The 20853-nt window shown below is 44.6% G+C and overlaps 1 protein-coding gene across 7 annotated transcripts in view; it reads left to right on the forward strand.

Annotated features, from left to right (window-relative positions):
• SGMS1 (sphingomyelin synthase 1) overlaps window positions 1-20853 on the forward strand; it is a 90487-nt gene that overhangs the window by 64229 nt on the left and 5405 nt on the right. For all 7 annotated transcript variants that reach the window (XM_065639221.1, XM_065639216.1, XM_065639218.1 and 4 more), the window contains 2 exons: window positions 13975-14791; window positions 19225-19342. In XM_065639221.1, the coding sequence (XP_065495293.1) occupies window positions 14175-14791; window positions 19225-19342 (735 nt within the window). In that variant the 5' untranslated portion in view covers window positions 13975-14174. The remainder of the gene's footprint in view (window positions 1-13974; window positions 14792-19224; window positions 19343-20853) is intronic.

Raw genomic sequence — 20853 nt, forward strand, 5'->3', positions numbered from 1 at the left:
CAAACCATATATATTCTTAAATGATGAAAATATCTTCCCCGTATAATAAAAATATAACTCTCCAGCAAAGGGACTATTTGCAAACGTTTCCCTGTATGCGGTGGCCTGGCTTTTGCAACTTGTGAGGGAAAGGTGGGAAAATACTTGATCCAATAATTCAGGGTTATTTAAGCTAAAACCACTCAGTTGCTGAATTAGATTTATCTGGAAGAAAAGTAACGAAGGCTCAGACTTTTGTTAATGTTTAATGTTCTGTAACGGTCTTCCCAGGCATAATTGAGCCGTCGGCACAGGAGCGATCCCGACAGAGGGGTTTATTTGGAGTGATTACAGGGCCTGCTGTGGCTTTCATTTCAGTGCAGCCCGAGCTAATTGATGAACGGGGCCATAATTTATTTACAGTCCTCAGGATCCTTTCAGACCGATTCTCCTTCTTTTTAAAACCCCTTGGAAGGGGAGGAGGAGGAGGCTGCTGGGGCTCCTTGGGCTGCCAGCGCTGCTGCCCTTCTGGCACAAAGTTATCTCAAATATTCCACCCTCCTTTTCGGGTGATGGTTTTGGCAACCTCTCCATCTTTTTTTCTCTAAGCCTGTTGACCTTTAATCTGGAGCATGTGCCGCTCGGCTGGGGGGTCTGACACGTGGGGCTGAAAGCAGCTGCAGAGGGTGGAGGAGAAGAGGGAGGAAGGAGCAGATGCTGACGGAAAAAATAAGGAAAAGCTCCAAAAGACACGAGCACCCATACTGGGTTTTTTTGTCTACGTTTCAGTTTGGGACGAATACTCCTAATTTTTCTTCCTGGTTTTCATAGAACACCAGGCTGGAAGGGACCGCAAGGATTGCCTGCTCTAACCTTTCTTGGTACGAACCCGGTCTGGACAAGCTGGCCCAGCACCCTGTCCAGCTGAATCTTAAAAGTGTCCAATGCTAGGGAATCCACCACTTCCCTGGGGAGATTATTCCAATGGCTGATTGTTCTAAGTGTGAAAATTTCCCTAGATTCCAGCATAATACACTTTGTCTTTTATAGCTTACTCTACTGATGAATCCTGGGTCTGCATCGATAAATCCAGCTTTATGCAGAGCTTTGAAATAAGGAGGAACTGCTGTCTATAACTACCTTTTGAAATAGGTACGCGGAAGTGATTTTAAACTCAGAAATCACTCTGGGTATGAAGATGACTTTCAGTTCTGTCGAACCCCTGAATAATTGGGGGAGGAGGAAGCCACGAGCTGATGTGTGGCTTCAGGTTTTCCCCACGCTTGGGGCAAACCTGCTGTTTCTGGAGCTTCAGCAGGGACCTGCTGAGCTTTATAGTGCTGTGTGATGCGAAAGAGTAGGGTGGAGTCCCTGAAAAAGTGGGATAGAGTCCCTGAAAGCCCTGAGCACTGCGGTCTTGGAGCTTCACGTGTCCTGTCCCGGAGAAGTTGCACGTACAACTAAGCATGGTCTTCATCCCAAACCCGTCCATCTGCCTGCAAGTTAAAGGCCACATCAAGTCTGCTTTGCAAATATGCAGTGGTAAAAAGGCTGAAAGTATTTTAGACCACATCCTAATTTTCAAGATGAAAGGTGGTTTTCAACTAGATACACAGTTTGAGACAGAACGTTGAGGTGCCAGCCACTGGTTATTTGAAAGCTGCTGGGCCTTTTGGGTCAAACATTGCAAAAACAAGAAAGGAAAGATGTTGTGCATTTTGACTGCGTGACAAAGTGCTGGAAAACAGATGCAGCCATGGGTTTCAGTAGGGCAGCTCGTAACTACTGGCAGATCTTCAGGCAGCTCTGCAGAGAAATGTGGCAGGAGGATCGTTTCAGCCATTCTGGCTTCATTACCAAACTGGTGAGTGTCCTGCCGTCCCATTGCAAGTTTGATATTTGGTGCGGATTGATGCCAGAATCGTGGGGTGTTTGTCCTGAGGTTTGGTTCTGCATTTCACCTCTTTGGCCTGACTAAATAATACATGAACCAAAGTGGTTCCTGCTATTTCTAGGCAGTGTGGGTCACGAAGGTGAATATAGATGCAACGCTTGTTAATATAAAACTTCCTTGCCTGCTAAGCGACCCTGAAGCCTGTGCCCTTCCTCAGGGGACATAAGTCCCGTTGTCCTCAATGATTTATGCAGCATCTACAGTAACAGGCCCTGCTGCTTATGGAAGTATATACATTTATATTTTATGTCTCCACCTGCCCTTCATATTTTATTTAATAAAGAGTGTAAGGAAATTGGTTACTTGGCAAAACCTGGCTTTTAGTGAACTAAGGAAATGCAAGTTTCCTGATTTTTGGTGCTGTGTGTGTCAGGATCAAATTAAATCAAGTCCCTGTATTGTTTCACTGATGACATAAAATAAAACCTATCATGGGACGCTTTTTCTCAGTGGTGTTGTGGTGCCATGTAGGGTGAGCTGCATATTTCATCAGGATTTCCGCCACAGTACTCTTAGCCCCTCGCCCACATTAAATATTTGTGAACGTGGTTATTTTCAGCCACAGTGAAAAGGTTTTGGAGTGCCTAAGGACAGATGACAATATACTTGCTTTTAAAAGCAAATTTCATGTGTATTTATGTTCTGTGCAGTCTCTGGTAATGCTGCAACTCCACCTTCACTGCCACAAAAGCACCCAAACAAAAAAAATAAAGGCAAATTACAGTGACTGTTTAATAACACTTTATAGTACTTGATCTTATAGTTTCCAAAATAGTACTTTTTTTTTCCATCAGTAGTCATTGCAACAGCATCCAGGAGAAGCACCGCATTACCAAAGGATTGATGTTCATGATCTTTTCTACATGGAAGATGATTTTTTATTTTAATGGCCTCTTATTAAAATGCCAAATTTTATCAGGTTTAGAAGATCTTGACCCTTTTAGGATTTACCTAAAAGATGCATGTCAGGTGTTCAAGGATAGTCCTGTAGAGCGAGTCTGCCCATGGGATGGGCAGGTAAAGCAACACCTGTGTCAGATGGGCCCCTATTTGCTTTGTACTCTTAAAATATTCTGTTTACGAATATATTATTCTGTTTATGAATGTATTTAAAATATTCTGTTTACGAGTGTGTTTAGGAGGCATATATACATTTCCCAAGGCCTTGAGGGAGCGCTGCGTGGTCACGGAGCCTGTCACGAGCTGGCTGGATGGGGTTTTAATCGTGTCCTGCTCTCGAGGGCTCTGCGGTGGATGAGTTCCCACCATACAGTAACATCCGAGCAGCGTTCAGCCCCTGCACGTTTGAAACATCAGCATCACGGTGACCCCCTGGTGTTGTTCGCTCTCTGGGGTGCACAGCAGGGATATCGCATCCTGCTGGGCATCTCTAGAGAACGCATCTTCTGGGTATTTACCCACGGGAAGGGCGCGTTCCCAGCCAGCCTTTTGCATCCTGATGTAAAGGACTATGGCACTCTCCTGTGTGACTGCTGCTTTGTTATCTACTCTGCCATTCATTTTTTAGCTTCAGCATTAGCAGCTTTTTCCAGGAGCGCTCGGCTTCTCTTGTCCTTCCCCAGCAGAGCTGTGACTTCGTGGCCAGCACCGATCCGTCCGGGAGAGGAGAGCATCGCTCGGCGGGGCAGGTTGGGATTGGGCTGTTTTCGAGCTGCACCTCATCAGCATGGCTGTCTTGCCTTCGTTAATACCTTGCTAATCTGGGCTTCACCCATCTGCTCGCAGAAAGCTACGGCGGCCGCGTGACCGCAGATTTAAACCCGTCTTCCTCGCTCTCTCTCTCTCTCTTCTTTTTCTCTCTTTCTCTCTCTCTCTCTCTCTCTTCTTTTTCTCTCTTTCTCTCTCTCTCTCTCTCTCTTCTTTTTCTCTCTCTCTTCTCCTTCCTCACAATTTATTTGGGTTCCTCTTTCCGTGGCTGGAAGGAGAATCATGCCATGGGGTTTCTGCAGTTCTCTTGCTGCTGCTTGTTCTCCTTATTGTGTGTTATTTGTGTAACAGGAGCTACAGTCTTGTTTTTGCAGGCAGGTGGCTCAGTGATCCTTTTGCAGTGACAGGCATCCTTTAATTGATTAAACGATTCATCCACATGTCTACTTCCTAAGAAGGAATGCTGATTTTTTTTTTTTTTTTTTTTTCTTCTCCTCCCCTCTAAGGGTGGATGCAACTTCTCAATTTCCAACCCGAGTGAAATTATCGGAGCAATTAGACGTGTTTGCTGTGGGCAGCGTGGGGATGTTTCGCCGCAGGGAGCTGCGGTTGTTCCGTGGCCGACAAGGCGTTCGCACCGCGATGTTTCCTGGGGACGCTTGTGTTGGGTGGCTTGGGGAAAATGACATTATGTCTCGTGCTGTGCTACAAGCCAGCGACTCCTTCCGCCTAACGTACAATTTAATGACAGGAAATAGAGATTTTTAAGGAGAGCGTCATACAGTTTGACATACTCGTGCCAGAAACTGGGCATCGTGTGCTGGTGTTAGCATCACAGAATCATTTTGGTTGGAAAAGGCCCTCAAGATCACTGAGTCCAACCATAACCCACCCCATGTCCCTGAGAACCTCATCTCCGCATCTGTTCAACCCAGCCTGGAGGGATGTGTCGCATGAACAGCCACCTCAAGAGCCATCTGACTTGAGTATTTTTAATTATTTCAGCTCAGGAAGGGTGAGCGAACTGCTGACCGAGCTTTGCACTCTATTTTGAGTCGCTTTGCAGAAGTTTTATGGGCTATGGGTAGGTAGCGTTCTCAGGAGGCGGGGAGTTTGTGAGCTGAAATATTGTTTTCATTAAATACTATTTTTAAATGTAGCCTGATGTCTGTGACGCGAATGCAGGCTTGTCATCCTTACCCAGTACCTCGAGCTGAGATTCTCTTTGGCTGGAATTACAGGTTTCTTTTTGAACTGATTTAATCGACACGTTCAAAACATACCGGTTCAGTGTGTGAATCTGTCACGCAGCCACCCAGTCTTCCCTGTGCAGTGTGCCAGGTAGTGGAGAAAATCCTGCAGAAAAATGAGAGGTGTAATTGGGTGTCTGCAGGAAGAACTTGCTTCTGAAGCTTTCGGTCGGTTATTGAAATATTCATTATTTCCAGAACAATTACACAGCGAGATACAAATTTCTTATCTTTCCTTATCTCTCCTTATTTGTGAACATAGCTGATCCTAACTTTGAGCTGAGAGGAATATTTAAAACATGAAGTATTTTGCAGACTCTGAGGCTCTTTGGGACATGGTTTAGATGTAGGTTAGGGTTGGACTTGGTCATCTTAAAGGTCTCTTCTAACCAAAATGATGCTATAATTCTATGATTCTATAATATTTTCAAGTGATTCTGCTTGTGGTCTTGGAAATGGTTTGGCTGAGACCTGGAAGTACACGCAGTCAGTCTGGAAGCAAGTGTGTTTTCAATGTTGTTGTTTTTAATAAAATATCTGGCAATTAAGTACGTTAGGAACACATAATGTTTTGGGAGGCTGTTTGCGCATACCTGTTCTTGGGGTTCAATGCCGAATTGCTGTCAGAAGCGAGATTTAAGTAGGATTTGCCGGTGTCGGAGAATAATCGATGGGAGGGACGGATGGAGATCAGAGCATGGACAGTTGATGGCGTTAAGATCTGGAGCCCAATACAGAGATAAAGCCACTTTACAGTCTTGGGAGGGAGGAATAGCTTGGATTTCTGCAGTCCGAATTCTGAAATTTGGAGCTTGTTGCAGCAATCAAAGTGTTGCATTTGGTGGCGGCAGCACAAGTCCTGAAACACTAAGCAATGATCTTGAAATAATTTAAAAAAAAAAAAAAGGACCTTTGGAGCAGCTGGCGGCAGAGAGCAAGAGTGAGGAAAGCGGCTGAAGTTTGGCAAGCAAGCTGAGAAATATTTTTCTTTCTTGAAGCATTAAGCACAAAAATGAAGATACCAGGGCAGTTCACCTGAATTTTCAGTAGATATGGCGCCAGTAAGGCAAGTTCCCATTGTTAAGATTGTACACCCATAACTCATTGGCAATCAAAAACGCCTTTTTTTTTTTCTTTTCCGCTTTTTCTAGCCTTTCCTGCGTTTCTGGTTATTCTAGACCAAATGCACAATTAGAGTCTTCCTCTTCTTTCTACAAATATACATCTTCCAGATTGAAATATTTGATTTATGGTACGTCTCTGAACAGGTATCGTTGGAAGGAGGAGGAATATGTGTTCAAAAAATTGGGTTAGGACTATTTATACCAGGAATATTCCCGAATATTTGTGGTGTTCGGCCTTTCAGACCAGCGATCAGTACGTGTTAGATGAGATGAAAGTAATAAAGACAAACCCAGGAATTACTTTGTTTTACAAGGGTAATAGCATTGAAAATTAGTAATGTTCATGGTGTGCCTTTTGAGTGAGTTTATGAATAGTAACAGCTGAAATGCAGAGAACAGCATCTTGCATGAAGATATGAAGATATATAGATATTTATATTTCAGCTCTTGAGGCTTAGAGCCTTTTTGATCTGGGTCTGATGTGCTGGATTTCAAAAGTAGTGTGTTTGAAATAAAATATTTATATTTCTAATGAAATATGGAAACATTATTCTACCCTGGGATTCTGAGTGTGTAAACTCAGTTTTCTCTTGCTTTAGTCAAAACTCAGGGCAAGGCAGCTTGAAGGCAGCAGATGTCTGGGTGCTGCCTAATACATGTTCAGTAACAAACCCAAATATTAAAAAAATATGGCAGTGAATTGATTTAAGCCTTCAATGAGGCTCTATTTTTCACCGTAATTTCATCTGGCTTTCTTTTTCCCAACCTGCATGGCTGGTTTGGCAAAATATGCCGAAGTTTGCATTTTAGCAACAAATTTCCATCCGTCACAACGCTGTCCTCAGTTTCCTTAGGCAAAACTTCCCTTTCTGTTTTGCTAATTTTTTTTTTTTTTGTCCTTGTAGTTCTTGCTACTGCTTAGGTTCCTGGAGGCTCACCACAAATCTGGCTTTCTAACAATAAATGACTTCTAGGTATTCAACGCAGGTTAAAAAAAAAAATCCTGAACTGGGTTAACCGAGTTAATTTACAGAGCATGTTGCAAACGTTGAGTCTCTCTCCTTATCTTCTTGTTTCTGTTCTTCTACCCTACCCCATCCTCTTCCCATTTCTATGCCTTGCGGCGGGGGAAAAAACCACTTTTTCTGCTTTTTTCAGTGTTTCATCTGATCTTCTGTTGTGTGCGTATAAATAGAAGGAGGTTTGGATAGTTTCAGGAGGAACGCCAGTATAATTTTGGGCTCTTCCATGCCGGAGTTAGCTCAGAGGTTGCACGAGGACACGGGGTTTTATTTCCAGCTCTGCCTGACCCAGATCCCGAGATAAAACACGAATCTGCCTCTCGCCGTGTCGGAGACAACGGCCGGAGCTCCAGCGCAGAGCCTGCAAAAATTCGGGTTGCATCGCTCCAGAAACCAGCTGCGCAAGGTTTGAACACAACTCGTATCGTCGTGGCTGCGGGGTGGTTGTTCCTATATATATTTTATATATATATATATATATATATATATATATATATATATATATATAAAAAAAATGTAATATTACTATATAATATTGTATGTTCCTACTTATTTGCGATTATTATTATATATATAAAATATATATATATATATAAAAAAAATATAATCGCAAAGAGGCAACTGATGCGGCAGGTGGGTTAAGTCCTGCCGTAAAGGCCTTTGCTGAAGAATCAAAGATTCTGGTGTCAAACCAGATTACGCGTAGGGAAGGGTTTGTGATGGTCCTTTAGTATTTTCACACGTGTGGAGGGCTGAAATAGCACAAACCCACTTTCTCTCGGATAATGTTGCAAAACAGTTCTTAGCAGTTGAATATAGTTGCAGGTTTGGGTTTTTTTCCCTGGCATAAATGAACTTCATGGTGTTATTTGCGTCCTTCTTGCACAGAACGGGCAGGGAGTTGGAAGATGGGTTCCCTATTGCTGATATCCATCCTCCTTCTGTTGCAGGTGTTGTATTATTTTAGGATTTAGGCATTAAGATTGTGGTGTGCAGTACAGAACAAGACATGTCCTGCATTTGAGGAGATTTTTCAGTCTGAAAAAATTGTTTGTAACTTAAACCAAAGGCAGGACCTGCCCTCTCCACCTCATCCTCTCCACTCCTGATCACTCCAAGCAGGATTTCCGTAGCGTCAAAACAAAAAACCTTGCTTAGCAACTGCTCCCGTGATGGGATTGCTGGTCAGGTGAAGCCTTCTCCAAGTGTCTGGTGGTTTCTATAACTACTTCCCAGCCTCAGGAAGGAGGAGGAGGAAGGAAGAAAGTTGGACAAAGAGACAGAGCTGTGAGAAAGCAAAGGGATCATCAGGTTTGGAGGTAGAAGGTGTCCCTGTCGCCTGGCACAGAACACATGTGTATGTACCTACACACACACATAGATAATGTGTTTTTGTAGCAGAAGTATTTGCTAGCAGTGTTTCCCATCTGGAAATGAGCAGTTTGCTCGCTGCTGAACTCCGGGCTTGGATTCAAAGTCGTTATTCTGCGAGTGGATTTTCATTTCTTATTTTTTGATTAAATTAGGATGGGAAATATACGGTCGGGGGTTTTAAATTCTTCCTATAGAGTAATTTAGAAAAAATGGGCTGCTTGAGGATTTATGTAGTATGCAGGCATTTTTTTTTTTTCCTCTTTCTGTAGCTGCGTAAGTAGCTATTCCAGGTATGGGGGAGTTGCTTCACATACTGATCCCAGCCTCTCTTTTCATAGTAGTAATTCTGCTCGCTCTGACTTTGCGTCTGCGGGACGTTTTCCGCCTGGGACCGACCTAGGAAACCTATCTCGGAGCTCCACGAAACTCGTGAGCCCATCCGTGCCTCAGTCTTATACTTAGAGATATTTTGTTTGTGCATGTATTTGTATTTACAGCACAAAACCAGTTTTGCTATTCTGTTTTAAAACGCCGGCGTGCTCGGCAGCGGAGCAGCCGCTTGCAAGGGGCGAGGGAGGGAAGCGATTTGGTACCTTGCTCGAGAGCTCGTTAGTGGTATCCAGCATATAATTAGAGGCAAATTGGCATACAGAGGTGCTTTGCAGGTACAGGACGTCCAGTTAGCGAGGTGTCGGGGTGTTATTGTTAGTGGTGATAAAGTGCCTGTCAGGAGGCGACTGTGGCGGTGACTCGGCCGCCGCTGTCACCAACAGCTTGTTCTGTGCTGTAAAAATGCAGGACAGGAGCTGCCAACTCTCATCCCGAGTACTCGCCCTCCACGGAACTTCTGCTCACCGGGGTGGTTTGGGGAATTGTGTTTCTAAAGCGTTAAAACTTCAATGTGTGTGCACACGTAATTAGTGTGCATCTCAGTGGTTGTTTCCCAAGGGACAAGATATCCCTGTTTTAACTCCAAGCTGTGCCTACCCTGGACCTCGCTCGTTTGAACGCTATTTGTTATGAACGTTTTTATCGTCTCGGTTTTTCTGGGGTGTTCGGGAAGGATGCTCAGTGTTGCAACTGCAACTCACCCGCTGCCTTTGAAAGGATTTGAGAATCTCCTCGGCTCCTGGTGAGGAGCTCATCGCGGTTTCTGAAATGGCTGGTTATTTTACTGATTTCTATAGCGACTGTTGCCTTGGCAGCAAAGGTCCTCACTTAGAGAATAAAAGCGCTGTATGAACACAAGGAAGGCAGAATTTGATTCGGGAAGACTTGGCTTTTCTTCAGTCGGCTTTGAGTGCTTTAGGAGGAGATCGGAGATGAACAAACTGTTTTGGGGGGCTTGCTTTTTTTTTTTTTTGCCATTTTAGTTGGATGCGTTTTTGGCTTATCAGCATTACTTGAGGGGGGTAATACTTTCTCCTTGCAAGTTTAGAGGTAACGGGGAGCAGCGTGTTGACCCGGACCCTGCAGCCGCCCCAGACAAAGTCTTGGTCGTGCCGGGGGATGTCCCGTCGCTCACTCAGCAATGAGCCCACGGACTCGGAAACGAAACCTGAAACAGCGCCGTCCAACGTGAGTGCTCAGTTATCCTCCAAGCAGACCTGGAGACACAAAACCACGGAGTTTTCTGCACCCTGGCTGCTGAGTTGCGTGTGGGGGTGCAGCCAGCCGATGGTTTTATTGCTGATCATCTTGTCCTGTAGCCGAAGAGGTGGATGCTCCCACATTTGGTCCTTATGCCCGACTGCATCTCCGCAAAGCGATGCAGAAGAAAATAGATCCTGATGCACGAGGTTATGTAGTGCGCTCTCAAATACTCGTTTAACCCACTGAGGTAACCGTGGTCACGGTATTATCACCCTCACACGGGCAGATTGAAGTGGTGGTGGGAAATACTCCCTGCTAGGAAAGTGGAAAAAAGAGTTTTGATTTAGAACGTTAAGGTTTGCTGGGAACAAGGGAAAAAAGGTCGCATGAAAACGAGGAGGTGAGGACTGGAGCCCTTGCCGAAGTTATCTCATCCTGCTCGGCCTCGTGGTGTGGCTATTTTGAGATGCTGGTTTTACACGGCATCATTATCATAGTGCAATTAGTATTATGGTAATCACATTGTTATTTATAAATCATTATCGGATACAGGCTCCTTAATGAAGCAGATCTGCTGCGGATGGAGGGGACGTTTTAGGGCCAGCGAGGGCTCTTACTCTCCCATATCATTTCTGTGAACCTCACCCGATTGAGCTTTCATGAACACACGATAGAAAACGAGGTATTTTTAATGTGACGAGTTGGAAGGTGTTAGTAAAGAAGCTTTTTGCCTATTCCTCCCCCATTAGACAGGCTGTGAAATGGAGGTTTGAATGATAGGTGTGTGTTAGAAATTTTAGTAGTTTTTCCTCTTTTTAACTAAATCGACTCCACGGCCTGCATCCCCGGCAGAGTATCATCTTTCCTCTCAGCCTTCCTGTGCGAGTATCAAATTAATCTGCTTTTACAAAAGGTCCTCGATAGCGATTTACTCGCTGGCATTGTGATAGCAATGGGCTGGGATTGCCCCGGCTGGGTGCGGCGATCGCCATCCCCAAAACACGATCGGAGAGGACTGAAGCTTTCTGCTCCCTGCCGAAGCCCATGCTGATGTTGTCCGTCCATCCGCAGAGGATGCGATGGGGCGAAAGTCTCCGCTTCTGGTGTGCGAGATGGGATTTCTCAGTTTGAAAACCACCAGGGACTCTTGGGAGATGTATTTATATTTTGAATTCTGTCAAGACACGAAAAATTTGCCGTCGAGGGATCTTTATCCTTCCGTATGCTTTAATAGCATTACCGATGGTGAGTTTAAAGCATGAGCAAGTTTCTGAATTGATTGGAATTTTTAGAAATATTGCCAACCCCTGCAGTTTTTCTGCGAGACGCACACATTGGCTGTTTCTCCTAACACTGCCAGGTATCTTGGGGTCACACCAGCATATTAGGACTCTTGTACCAATATCAATATTTGCAGCTGGCAACAGATTTTTGTTCTTTTAGGCTCCATACAGAGCTTATCTTAAAACCTACTAGTTTAGCTGTGGCAGAAGAAGATACACGTCCATGGTAAGCAAGAAGATGTAATTGGGAAGTTGGCTATAGGCTCCTGTGATATTTAGCAAGGCTTGTATGTTGGGAGGATAATGGTTAAAGTTTCACTTTCCTCCTTTCCCAGTGGTTTGGGAAACTGTGATTCAGTCACTCCAGCGTTTAAAATTGCTAAGGTTCAATATTGCCCCATGTCGTGGTGTATGCTCCGACAGCCCCAAATCCACACTGAATTTGTCAAGCAAAACTTGGAGGTGTGGGAGAACGCGGTCCTGCTGCGGACTGAGAACCTGGGTGTTGGAACAGGATTCAAAAATAAAAAACTTCGGCTTTGTCAAGATGGTAAGGCACTACCCTCGACAACAGCGAGCCCGTAGAGAAGTCTGTTAGTATTAGTTGTGAATTTGGTGCTGTGCAGTTTCTGGGACCACATCTGGATTTCAACCCAAGTTTCAACCCGAGGACAAGCGTGAAAGCGCGTGTCGCGTTTTCCGTCATGTAGGCGCCGATCCCCCAGTTGTGAACTCCTGGTGGCGTTTCCGTCTCCTTGGTCTGCGGTGGAGTAAAAATGGAGTAAAAATGTGGCGTTCGCGCTTGAGCTTTGTGCCGCGGCCGGTGCCAGAGCCAGGATTTGAGGTGCGATAATAACACGAGTGCAGCTGAGAGCCGAGCTGCGCTCCCTCGGCCAGAGCCTTGTAGGAGTTTCCAATGTGGGCGAACATGCATAATTCACTCCCTCCTTTCTTTTTCCATGTTCAGAGCCGTGTAACTAAATACCCATTTGCTAAACACAACTTGAATAATGAAGCGGCCCGTGGCTAAAAGCCTTCCTCAGTACATATAATCCCACTGAAAAAAAAAAAAAAGAAAATAGAGCTGTATCTTCTCTTCTGCTGTTTTAAAACAGTGCAGGTATTCGCAAGGTGGAATATTCATCCTCATCCCTCTTTGCTCCACAGATTTAAATCCGTGCACGTGCAAGCGAGAGGCAGCGTGTGCAAAGTCCTGCCAGCCCTTCGTACGAAGCTTTTTTTAAAAAATTTTCTCAAATCACCCGACCCGGCTCATCTCACAGAGAAACATTAAAAACTGCGCCTTGTGTTTCTTGCTCAGTTTAGAGGTAACAGGTCAAAAAATATATTTATGTGCGGCGTGGTCATGTTTTGCACAGGAATGTAGCTCTGGATCTGGTTTGTGCCACTTCTACTGAAGTCGTGCCAGTAGCGGAGGTTATTTTGGTTTTCCTTGGTGGCAACTTTGCTCCCTGCAATGAAACACAAACACCTGGGAGCTTGTAAGAGGCTAAAAATATTCTTGAAGCTGATAGAGAGCATGGTACGACTTCAGAAAACATGCGGTGGTTTTTCCCCGTGCTCTTTACTTTCTTTAGGTGACTTTTCTTTACGATGCAGCGGAGTCATTTGGACAGCGGGTTGGGGCCGGACAGCTGGGTTCTCGCTGTCCTCGCTTTGCTCTGGGGAGGAACATTTATTCTTTGTTCCTCGCACAAACCTCTCAAACCTGGGAGTTTGGTGGCGTTCGCTGCTGTGTCATCGCCGCCTCGTGCTGAGGATTTTGCCATTTGTGTCTCAAAAACGCAGGAAGAGGTTCCGGCAAGTAACATCTGTTTTCCTGTAATTTTATCATTTGAAGTGACCAGTTTTTCTAAGCTTTCTAATCCATTTTTGTAGTTAAGTGGGTGTAGACATTTGCTGCCTAGTTATTTCTATTATTTTTAGTTTCACTTTCGTTTTTCTACTGATTCCCTTTTTTAAAGTGACAACAAACAGTTATTTGAATATACACAGTATATATTTGAATATATACAGCAATATACCATGGAAACCATAAAACTTACCTTGAAGAGCTGCTAAACATCTGCTAGAGTCCTGCAAACCTAAATGCTTGGGTTTATTTTTAGGCTAACCTGTTTGGGCATTAGGTTTTCCTGCTGATGCTTATCTGCATTATTTATTATTATTGTTGTTGTTATTATTGTGTTGCTGACCCGTACAAAAGCATTCTATGTGGTACACTACCTGTTTTTGCCTTACAGAATTAAAAAAAAGGCTTCCCATTCAATAACCTGATGCAATACATTTGATTAAGATACCACCAATCCATAGAGGCAAGAAGGTTTGTGACATGAATAACACTAAACATTTGCTTTGGAGAACTTTAAATCCCTTAGTAGTATGATTTTAAAAGAAGTTTGGGTACCAGTTGTGGACCAGAGCTGCATAGTAATAGAAAATTTAACAGATATAGAGCAGGAAGGCGTCCTTCCCACAGCTGCAAAGTGTTTGCTTTTTTATAATACAAAACTGTTGATGTTCTCGAGAAATGTGTAGCAAACTCAGAAAGGATACTGCTGTATGTACAAGGCTCAAATCAATGAGGCTTTTCCCCACCAGAGTCTTAACTATTTTTTTGCAGTAATTTTGTCTTTAAACCGGGATTGCAAATTGTTGGTAAATGCTGCCCTAATGACTGGTTTGTTTCTTTTTTTTCCTCCCCAGGAAGAAGAATGCCAGCACAAAGATGAAGTGAGCCGTTTCCCATGCTCGGCGCAGCACCTGGGTGCTGGTGTCGGACGGTCGGGGACCTGCTTCCTTGGACAAGATGAAGCCAAGGAGGAGCTTTGCGACGCGCTGGAGCCGCGGTGACCGCTGCCCGATTTAAAAATCCATGTCAGACCGTGCCTCGGCTGCCTGGCGCGATGAAAGAAGTGGTGCTGTGGTCACCCAAGGAGGTGACGAATTGGCTGACGGAAAATGCCGTGCCGGAGTATTGCGAGCCGCTGAAGAGCTTCACCGGGCGGGATTTGATCAACCTCACGGAGGAGGATTTTAAGAAGACGCCTCTCTCCCGGGTGTCTTCGGACAGCGGCCAGCGGTTATTGCACATGATTGAAACTTTAAAAATGGCTCATCACATGGAGGCTCACAAAAATGGGCATGTCAACGGGCACATCCGCATCGGCAATGCCACGCGCGAGAATGGCTTTAGCAGTAAAATGAAGCTGAACGGGATGCCAAATGGGTATAAGAAGGAGATGATAAAAATCCCCATGCCAGAGCCAGAGCGCTCACAGTATCCTATGGAATGGGGCAAGACTTTCCTGGCTTTTATTTATGCACTTTTTTGTTTCATCTTTACCACAGTGACTATCTCGGTCGTTCATGAACGAGTGCCTCCCAAGGAGGTGCAGCCTCCCCTACCAGATGCATTTTTTGATCGCTTTGATCGGGTGCAATGGGCTTTTTCTATTTGTGAAATCAACGGCATGATCCTTGTAGGACTGTGGTTTGTTCAGTGGCTGCTCTTAAAATACAAGTAAGTAAAACCTTTTGAAAACCAAGTGTTCGGGTAGACTTCTGATAGCTTTTGGAGGTCAGATATTGGGTTACATCCAAATAAAAAGAAGCTTCTTTCTGATTTTGGTTTCCCAGACAGAAATAGATATTGTGCCATAAGCAAACTGCAGTTTGTGTGGGCTGCTTGTGGGAAAGGGAGAAGTTCAGTCCAACGGCTGCCTAAGAAACTGAGAAATAGCCCTGATCTTGTTTGCCTGCGCAAATAACATGAGCCCTTCTCATGTGTGAAAAGCCATGAACTGGATGTAACGATGTTCTTTACTCAGTTGACTGTCCTGTCTGTTGGAGGGAGCACAGCTCATGCTGTTGTGAACCCAGCTGCAAACCAACTTGGGATCGGTTTAACGCCTCCCTAGTTTGCCTGATGTGAAGACCTACCCTAAGATTATTCTTGCACAAAACCAACAGGCAGTGGGTTTGGTCCGTGCACCTTAGCAGTGCTGTGTGAAAAAGTGTTGAAGTGTGTTTTCTGCTTGATATTAGATGGGACAGGTAATGTCGAATACAAAGTATGTCAAAAGCTAATTGTAAAATGTGCAAAAGCATAGATATGCAATGAATTTGCAAGGTTTTAGTGATCGTCTGCTCCCTGCTCAGAACTGCCAGGGTGAATTTGTCTGCCAATGGAAATAACCTCCTGCTTCCCCTCTACAGAGTGTGTGTGTGCATGCTTAATTTAGGGTATTTATCCCGCTGTAAATCCACGCCTTGGGCTGCCTTACCTCGAGTGTCTGAGATAAACCCTTGTGTTGTCGTGGCTGGGAACGAAGCGTTCGAAGTCAAGTGGCTGTAAGCAGGATGAGGTGACATCGCCTTTCCTTTCGAAAACCAGGCACAAGGATGTCTCCAGAGCTGCCCAGCCCAAACGTGGGCTCCTCCTCTGCTACTACATCATTCTTTACCTGTTCACTTACTCTTGCTTGGTGACTCCTATGTAGGAAACTGAGGAAAGAACATAATTTGGGCCCTACCGTGCAAAATACAAAATGCTTTGGTTTACTGGGCTTTGTAATGACCTTAGAACTACAGATTTCCCTTTTTAAAAGCAATAAAACAAGAGGCAAATGGATCACTTGCCCTTATAATGGAGAAAAATATAAAAAATTAAACATAAGCATGTGGTTCACCAGCTTCATAAGGTGCAGGTGACTTGAAAAGTGAGAATTGCTCAGCTGGGTCAGGATACCCTTGTGCACACAGCTGTGGATTTCCGTAGGAATGCGACAGATGTTCAAGTAATCCGCAAGACTGAGATGATGGCTTATTCATCTTTTCTGCTGCTTGATACTACTTTATGTGTTTTATCCGGTGGAGTCTCTGGCCATAGATGTTGTTCAAAAGCAAGGGAGGCACCTAGAGAAGGTGACATGGGATTGCGCTCAAGAACAGGCTGTCAGGTTAGGAGGGTGCTATGAGGGATCAGACACCCTGGGATGGAGCTGACCAAAGCCTCCAGATGAAGGACAGCAGGATTCGTAAAGTCCTTGGGGATTTTGAAGCAGCGAGACATGGGTTGACTTCATGATCGAGTATGTTGCTATCGTTGATAGATGTGAAGATTCCCCTTCCCATCCCCATTTGCTTTGATGTGTTTGTTTTTACCTGCTTTAGACGGGCTCATTCTGATCAGTGTGTGTAATGGTTGTGTAATGCTTTGGAGACCAGAAGTCTTTTATGTTGACGAGTGGAGGGATCGAAGTCCAGGAAGCCCAAGGCGTTGGGAAGCAGCCCAAAGGGAAGAACGGGAGAGGTGCTCGTGGGAACAGGAGCCCAGCGGGGTGGCTTTATCTGGAGGACCTCATTCTCATGGCTTTGGGTGGTGAACCACTAAGTGCTCTAAAAAGAGGCGGATCACTTTTGTGGTGTGGGTTATCACCTCCCTTGGAAACTGAATCCTAGAATAAAGAGAGGGAATTAAGCCAGCTAGACCTTCCTCACTTCTCTGACTTCGGCTGGTGTCAGGGATAGCCATTGCCACGCTCTGTTGGAGATCTGAAGATAAGACGTGAAGGCAGGTAATCGCTGGGCAAGATGAGACCTGGTTCCTGGCCTGTTCAGACGACAGAGATGCTGTTCGCACGTGTCTCCATGTGCCAGCTCAGCGTCACCAGTGAACCAGCAGCTTTGTTACCCAGGAACTGAATTGCTGGGCTGAACCTTTGACCAAAGGAGGCACCTTCATAGCCTCAGACTTTTTGAAACACTTGTGAAATTCCGATTGCTTATCCCACCAGATCCATTATTTGCCGATAACCCGATTTCGTCCAAGCTGAGCCTGCTGTCCTCCCAAGCAAAGAAGGACAGCAGAGATGTGTCATTCATTATACCGATCACTCAAGTCCTCCTTGCTTAGTGCAGGCATTGCATGATGATGTTGAGTAGAACCTACGTATCGTCTTTGTTGGATTGCGAAGTTGGGGCCGCAATGGAAGAGGGTGTTGGGTGTTTCTGTCCAGCTAACCACAGCGCAGGGTTTCCCTTCACCTCCGTTACTGCTTTCTTCCCTGAAAATTACATTTATCTTCAGGTAGTGGCAGCTTTCTTTGAACAGAATATTGCCCACGGCCTTGGGTTGGGTTCTCCCCAGAAAGCAGGAGCAGGTCCTGGCTGGGGACTCTGAGCCACCCAAGACTTTTTCCGCAGACACTGTGGGGATCTCGAGGAGTCCAGGCGAGCTGCCGAGGCAGAATTAACTTCTCTGGGAAGCGTTCCCAGGTGTTTTGGAAGGAGCACAATGCTAGTTTTTGGCCGTACTCAACATCTGGTTCAGCCTGCACGCTCATGGGATTGGGAAAGCAGCGTGCTCGCTGCCCGCATTGGCGAGGGCTGGATACTTGGAATAAAAGTTGCCTTGGCCAGTAATAATCCTAGAGGTTGTACTTAGCAGCTGGCTCGTAATCACACACACAAATCCTTTTGAGAAAGGAAAGTATGAGGCTTTTTACATTTTTTTTTTTTTTTTTATATTACAGTACAAAGCACTTCAACACAGACTTTCCTAAGCTAAAATATGCTAAATCCAGCTGAACCACGTAGCTGCATGGGTAATTTTAATTAAAGAAAAAAAAGTTCAGTGCTGGATAAAAAAACTTGTTACTTCTTTGGTCTCTCGAAATACAGTGCTGCTCTGTCTTTAATCCCCAACCCCCCTGCTTGTATTTTTGCTGGATTATAAAGAAAAACAAGTCAATGTCTTGTTATAAAAGCCAGACACAAGGGTGAAATCTTTACTGGATCACCCTTCCGAGGGAAAAACTCGCTGTGCAAAACGCGGAGGAAAATCACAGCCCCGACGGCATGGCGCCTTCCGCTCTTACGTTTCAGTCCATGGAGCTGCATTAATAAAGAATCATTTCTAACTCCCAGCTTTGTCTGTGTTTACACCAGGAGAGGAGGGAAAAAATATGAAACACTGTGTTTCAATAGCAGCGAGCACTTGAGTGCAAAATGTATTTATACTGTAATAGTTGAGACTTTTCTGATGAATTAAGACACTCGAGATGTTATTGATTCTGGCACTGCAAAGTCATACTCCTCTGAGAGTGGAGCACTACGGTTTAATAATTCTGCCAAAAGCTATTAAAAATGAAAAATATGGCCAATTTTGAGCTTCAAAAGAGCTTGGCTTGATAGAAATACGATTTTTTTTTTTTTTTAAGTAAATGCTTCAAAATAGCAACAAATGAATGCCAGAACTTGTGTTGTAACCCTTGTATTCCCCGAATGATCATAATTGTAAATAACAATGGTTTAAAATCCACCAAAACCAGCAGGATGCAGAGGGTTGGCGTGGGTAAGGTCACGAACTGCTCTGGCTGGATTTGCCCTCGATTTTTGCACCATGGGCAGTGATTTCTCTTTGCGGAACTCTACACGGGCTCTATGGTTGCTCCTGTCCGGATGGATGTGCCAGAAGGGGTTTGAATTGTCCTACAAGCTCTTTGCGATTGCTAAATGTGTGTGTCAGCTGAAATAAACGGACTCCTTTTCAGCTCAAAATGAAAATATTGTCGCTTCGTCCCCTGCCTTGAATAGAAAATGAGCGACCGCACAAAGCTACTGGAGGGGTGTGGGTTGTGAAATCCCTTTTAATGTCTTCAACACTAAATCTGCGCGGGCTTTTGTGTTTGAGCCTTTACATTTCCTGTAATCACCTTCACGGGTAATGTTAGCCAAGTTGGTTTTGTGTTTCTGACCTGTAAAACGTGGGAATATTTGTAAAGCAATTTAGTGTTCTCAGGTGTAAGCTGATACCCTCAGGAGTTTCACACCCATGGAGAACAGTTGGTAGTTTATTTTATCAATATTTACCTTTGCGTGTTTTGTTTGCGTTGAGTGACCTTATTTTTTTCTTGTCTTTTTTTTTTTTTTTTTTTCCTCGTTTTCCTCTAGGTCTATTATTAGCAGAAGATTTTTCTGTATAGTTGGCACACTATACCTGTACCGGTGCATTACAATGTATGTGACCACACTCCCAGTCCCTGGCATGCATTTCAAGTGTTCTCCGAAGGTAAACTAATTCTGCCTGCCTTATTTTAATCCGTATGTTTTCCCTTGTCCTGCCGTTACCAAAACGGTGAGCAGCGCTTTCTCAATAATTGTTATGAAATTGAAAATACTGGTTTGGCCCGATGGAGCCGTCCTGTGGATCATCGGCTCTCCTCTCGGTGAAGGTGTCGAAGGTCGCACAGGCATTCCCAGCTTTTTCGAAGCGCTAATCGATGCAATTTCTGTAGCATTTTCAACTAATTTGCGCAGTCTGCGGTTTTCTGTCTCCATCAAAGCAAAGGCGGAGCTGCCACACCGACTCATTTATTCCTAAAGACTTCAGTGTGTCAAATCCAAACGTGATTTATATTTGAAAATGGCCCAAAGAGACTTTTCTAAGGCTAGTGAAACTCTGTCTCCTTTGCAGCCATTCATCCCTGGGTATATTTTTGCAATTGTGTTAGTGCAAGGATTCGCTACCCTCTCCCCAGTTTAGCACCAAATCATGTTCATTGTGCTGAGGAATAAAATCAGAATAGTTGGGGTTGGAGGGACCTTCAAAGCTCATCCAGTCCAACCATTACCATGAGCAGGGACATCTTCACCAGCTCAGATTGCTCAGAAAAGAAAAAAAAAAAGGTAATTTCTGTGAAAAATGTACCGCATGCACAGTTGAACAGCTTTGTATGCCCAGCCGTACGTTAGGTGCCAGGTAGTAAAATCACTGATTTACAGGTAGCAAAATCACCGATTTATAGGTAGTAAAATCCTGGTTTGAATCTGCATGCGTGCTGTCGCAGTGAGGGTTGCGGGTATGTACAGACGGAGCTGAAACGCTTCGGTTCCTTGGGGAAATAAAGCCCGTGAATGTACTAATCCGAGGTTTTGATTGTTTGCCGAGCTGAGCGTTTGCCAAGCCACGGGTGGCTTTTGGAAGGACCGAGGTCTTTTGTAAAGAGAAGCAAGAGGAGTCATTGGTCAGTCAGCCGTTATGAAATTGAAAAAGGACACAGGTATTAATGGGCTGAAGTGAGTAAATCTGCTGTCTGGGGAAATTTACAGTCTTGGCAAGTCCGCGTCGTTGCTCAAGTAAAGCCAAGCCTGTGTTGTGCTCTTCTGGTGCCCTGATAAGACTAAGGATGAGCTGGGCTTTCCTGAAAGCTGTGAATACACTGCTGGGAAAAGAATCACTTCTCAACTCCCTGTTGAGTTGCTTTGGGGAGCATTTTAATGTTTTGTAAGGAACTGTTAGCAGAGACTGTTTCATTGCTGCAAAGACCCTCTTTAAATCTGCCAGAAATTAATAATTTCCAGTTCTTAAAACAAGACCAAGCTTTAAAGTAAAAGAAAAACACGCCTGTAGTGGCCAGCCAGGGACATTTGTGTTTCCTTCTGGCTGTTAAATGGTTTTTAAAACTTTATAGAACAAGGTAAGGATGCAGCACGCGTGTAGTCGTGTGCATCGATCCCTTTGTCCTGCTCCTTTGAGCTCTGATGGTTCCTGCTGCCCGTCGCGTCCCGGGGATGCTCAGC

The sequence above is a fragment of the Caloenas nicobarica genome, chromosome 7 (assembly GCF_036013445.1).
Source record: "Caloenas nicobarica isolate bCalNic1 chromosome 7, bCalNic1.hap1, whole genome shotgun sequence".
NCBI lineage: Eukaryota > Metazoa > Chordata > Aves > Columbiformes > Columbidae > Caloenas > Caloenas nicobarica.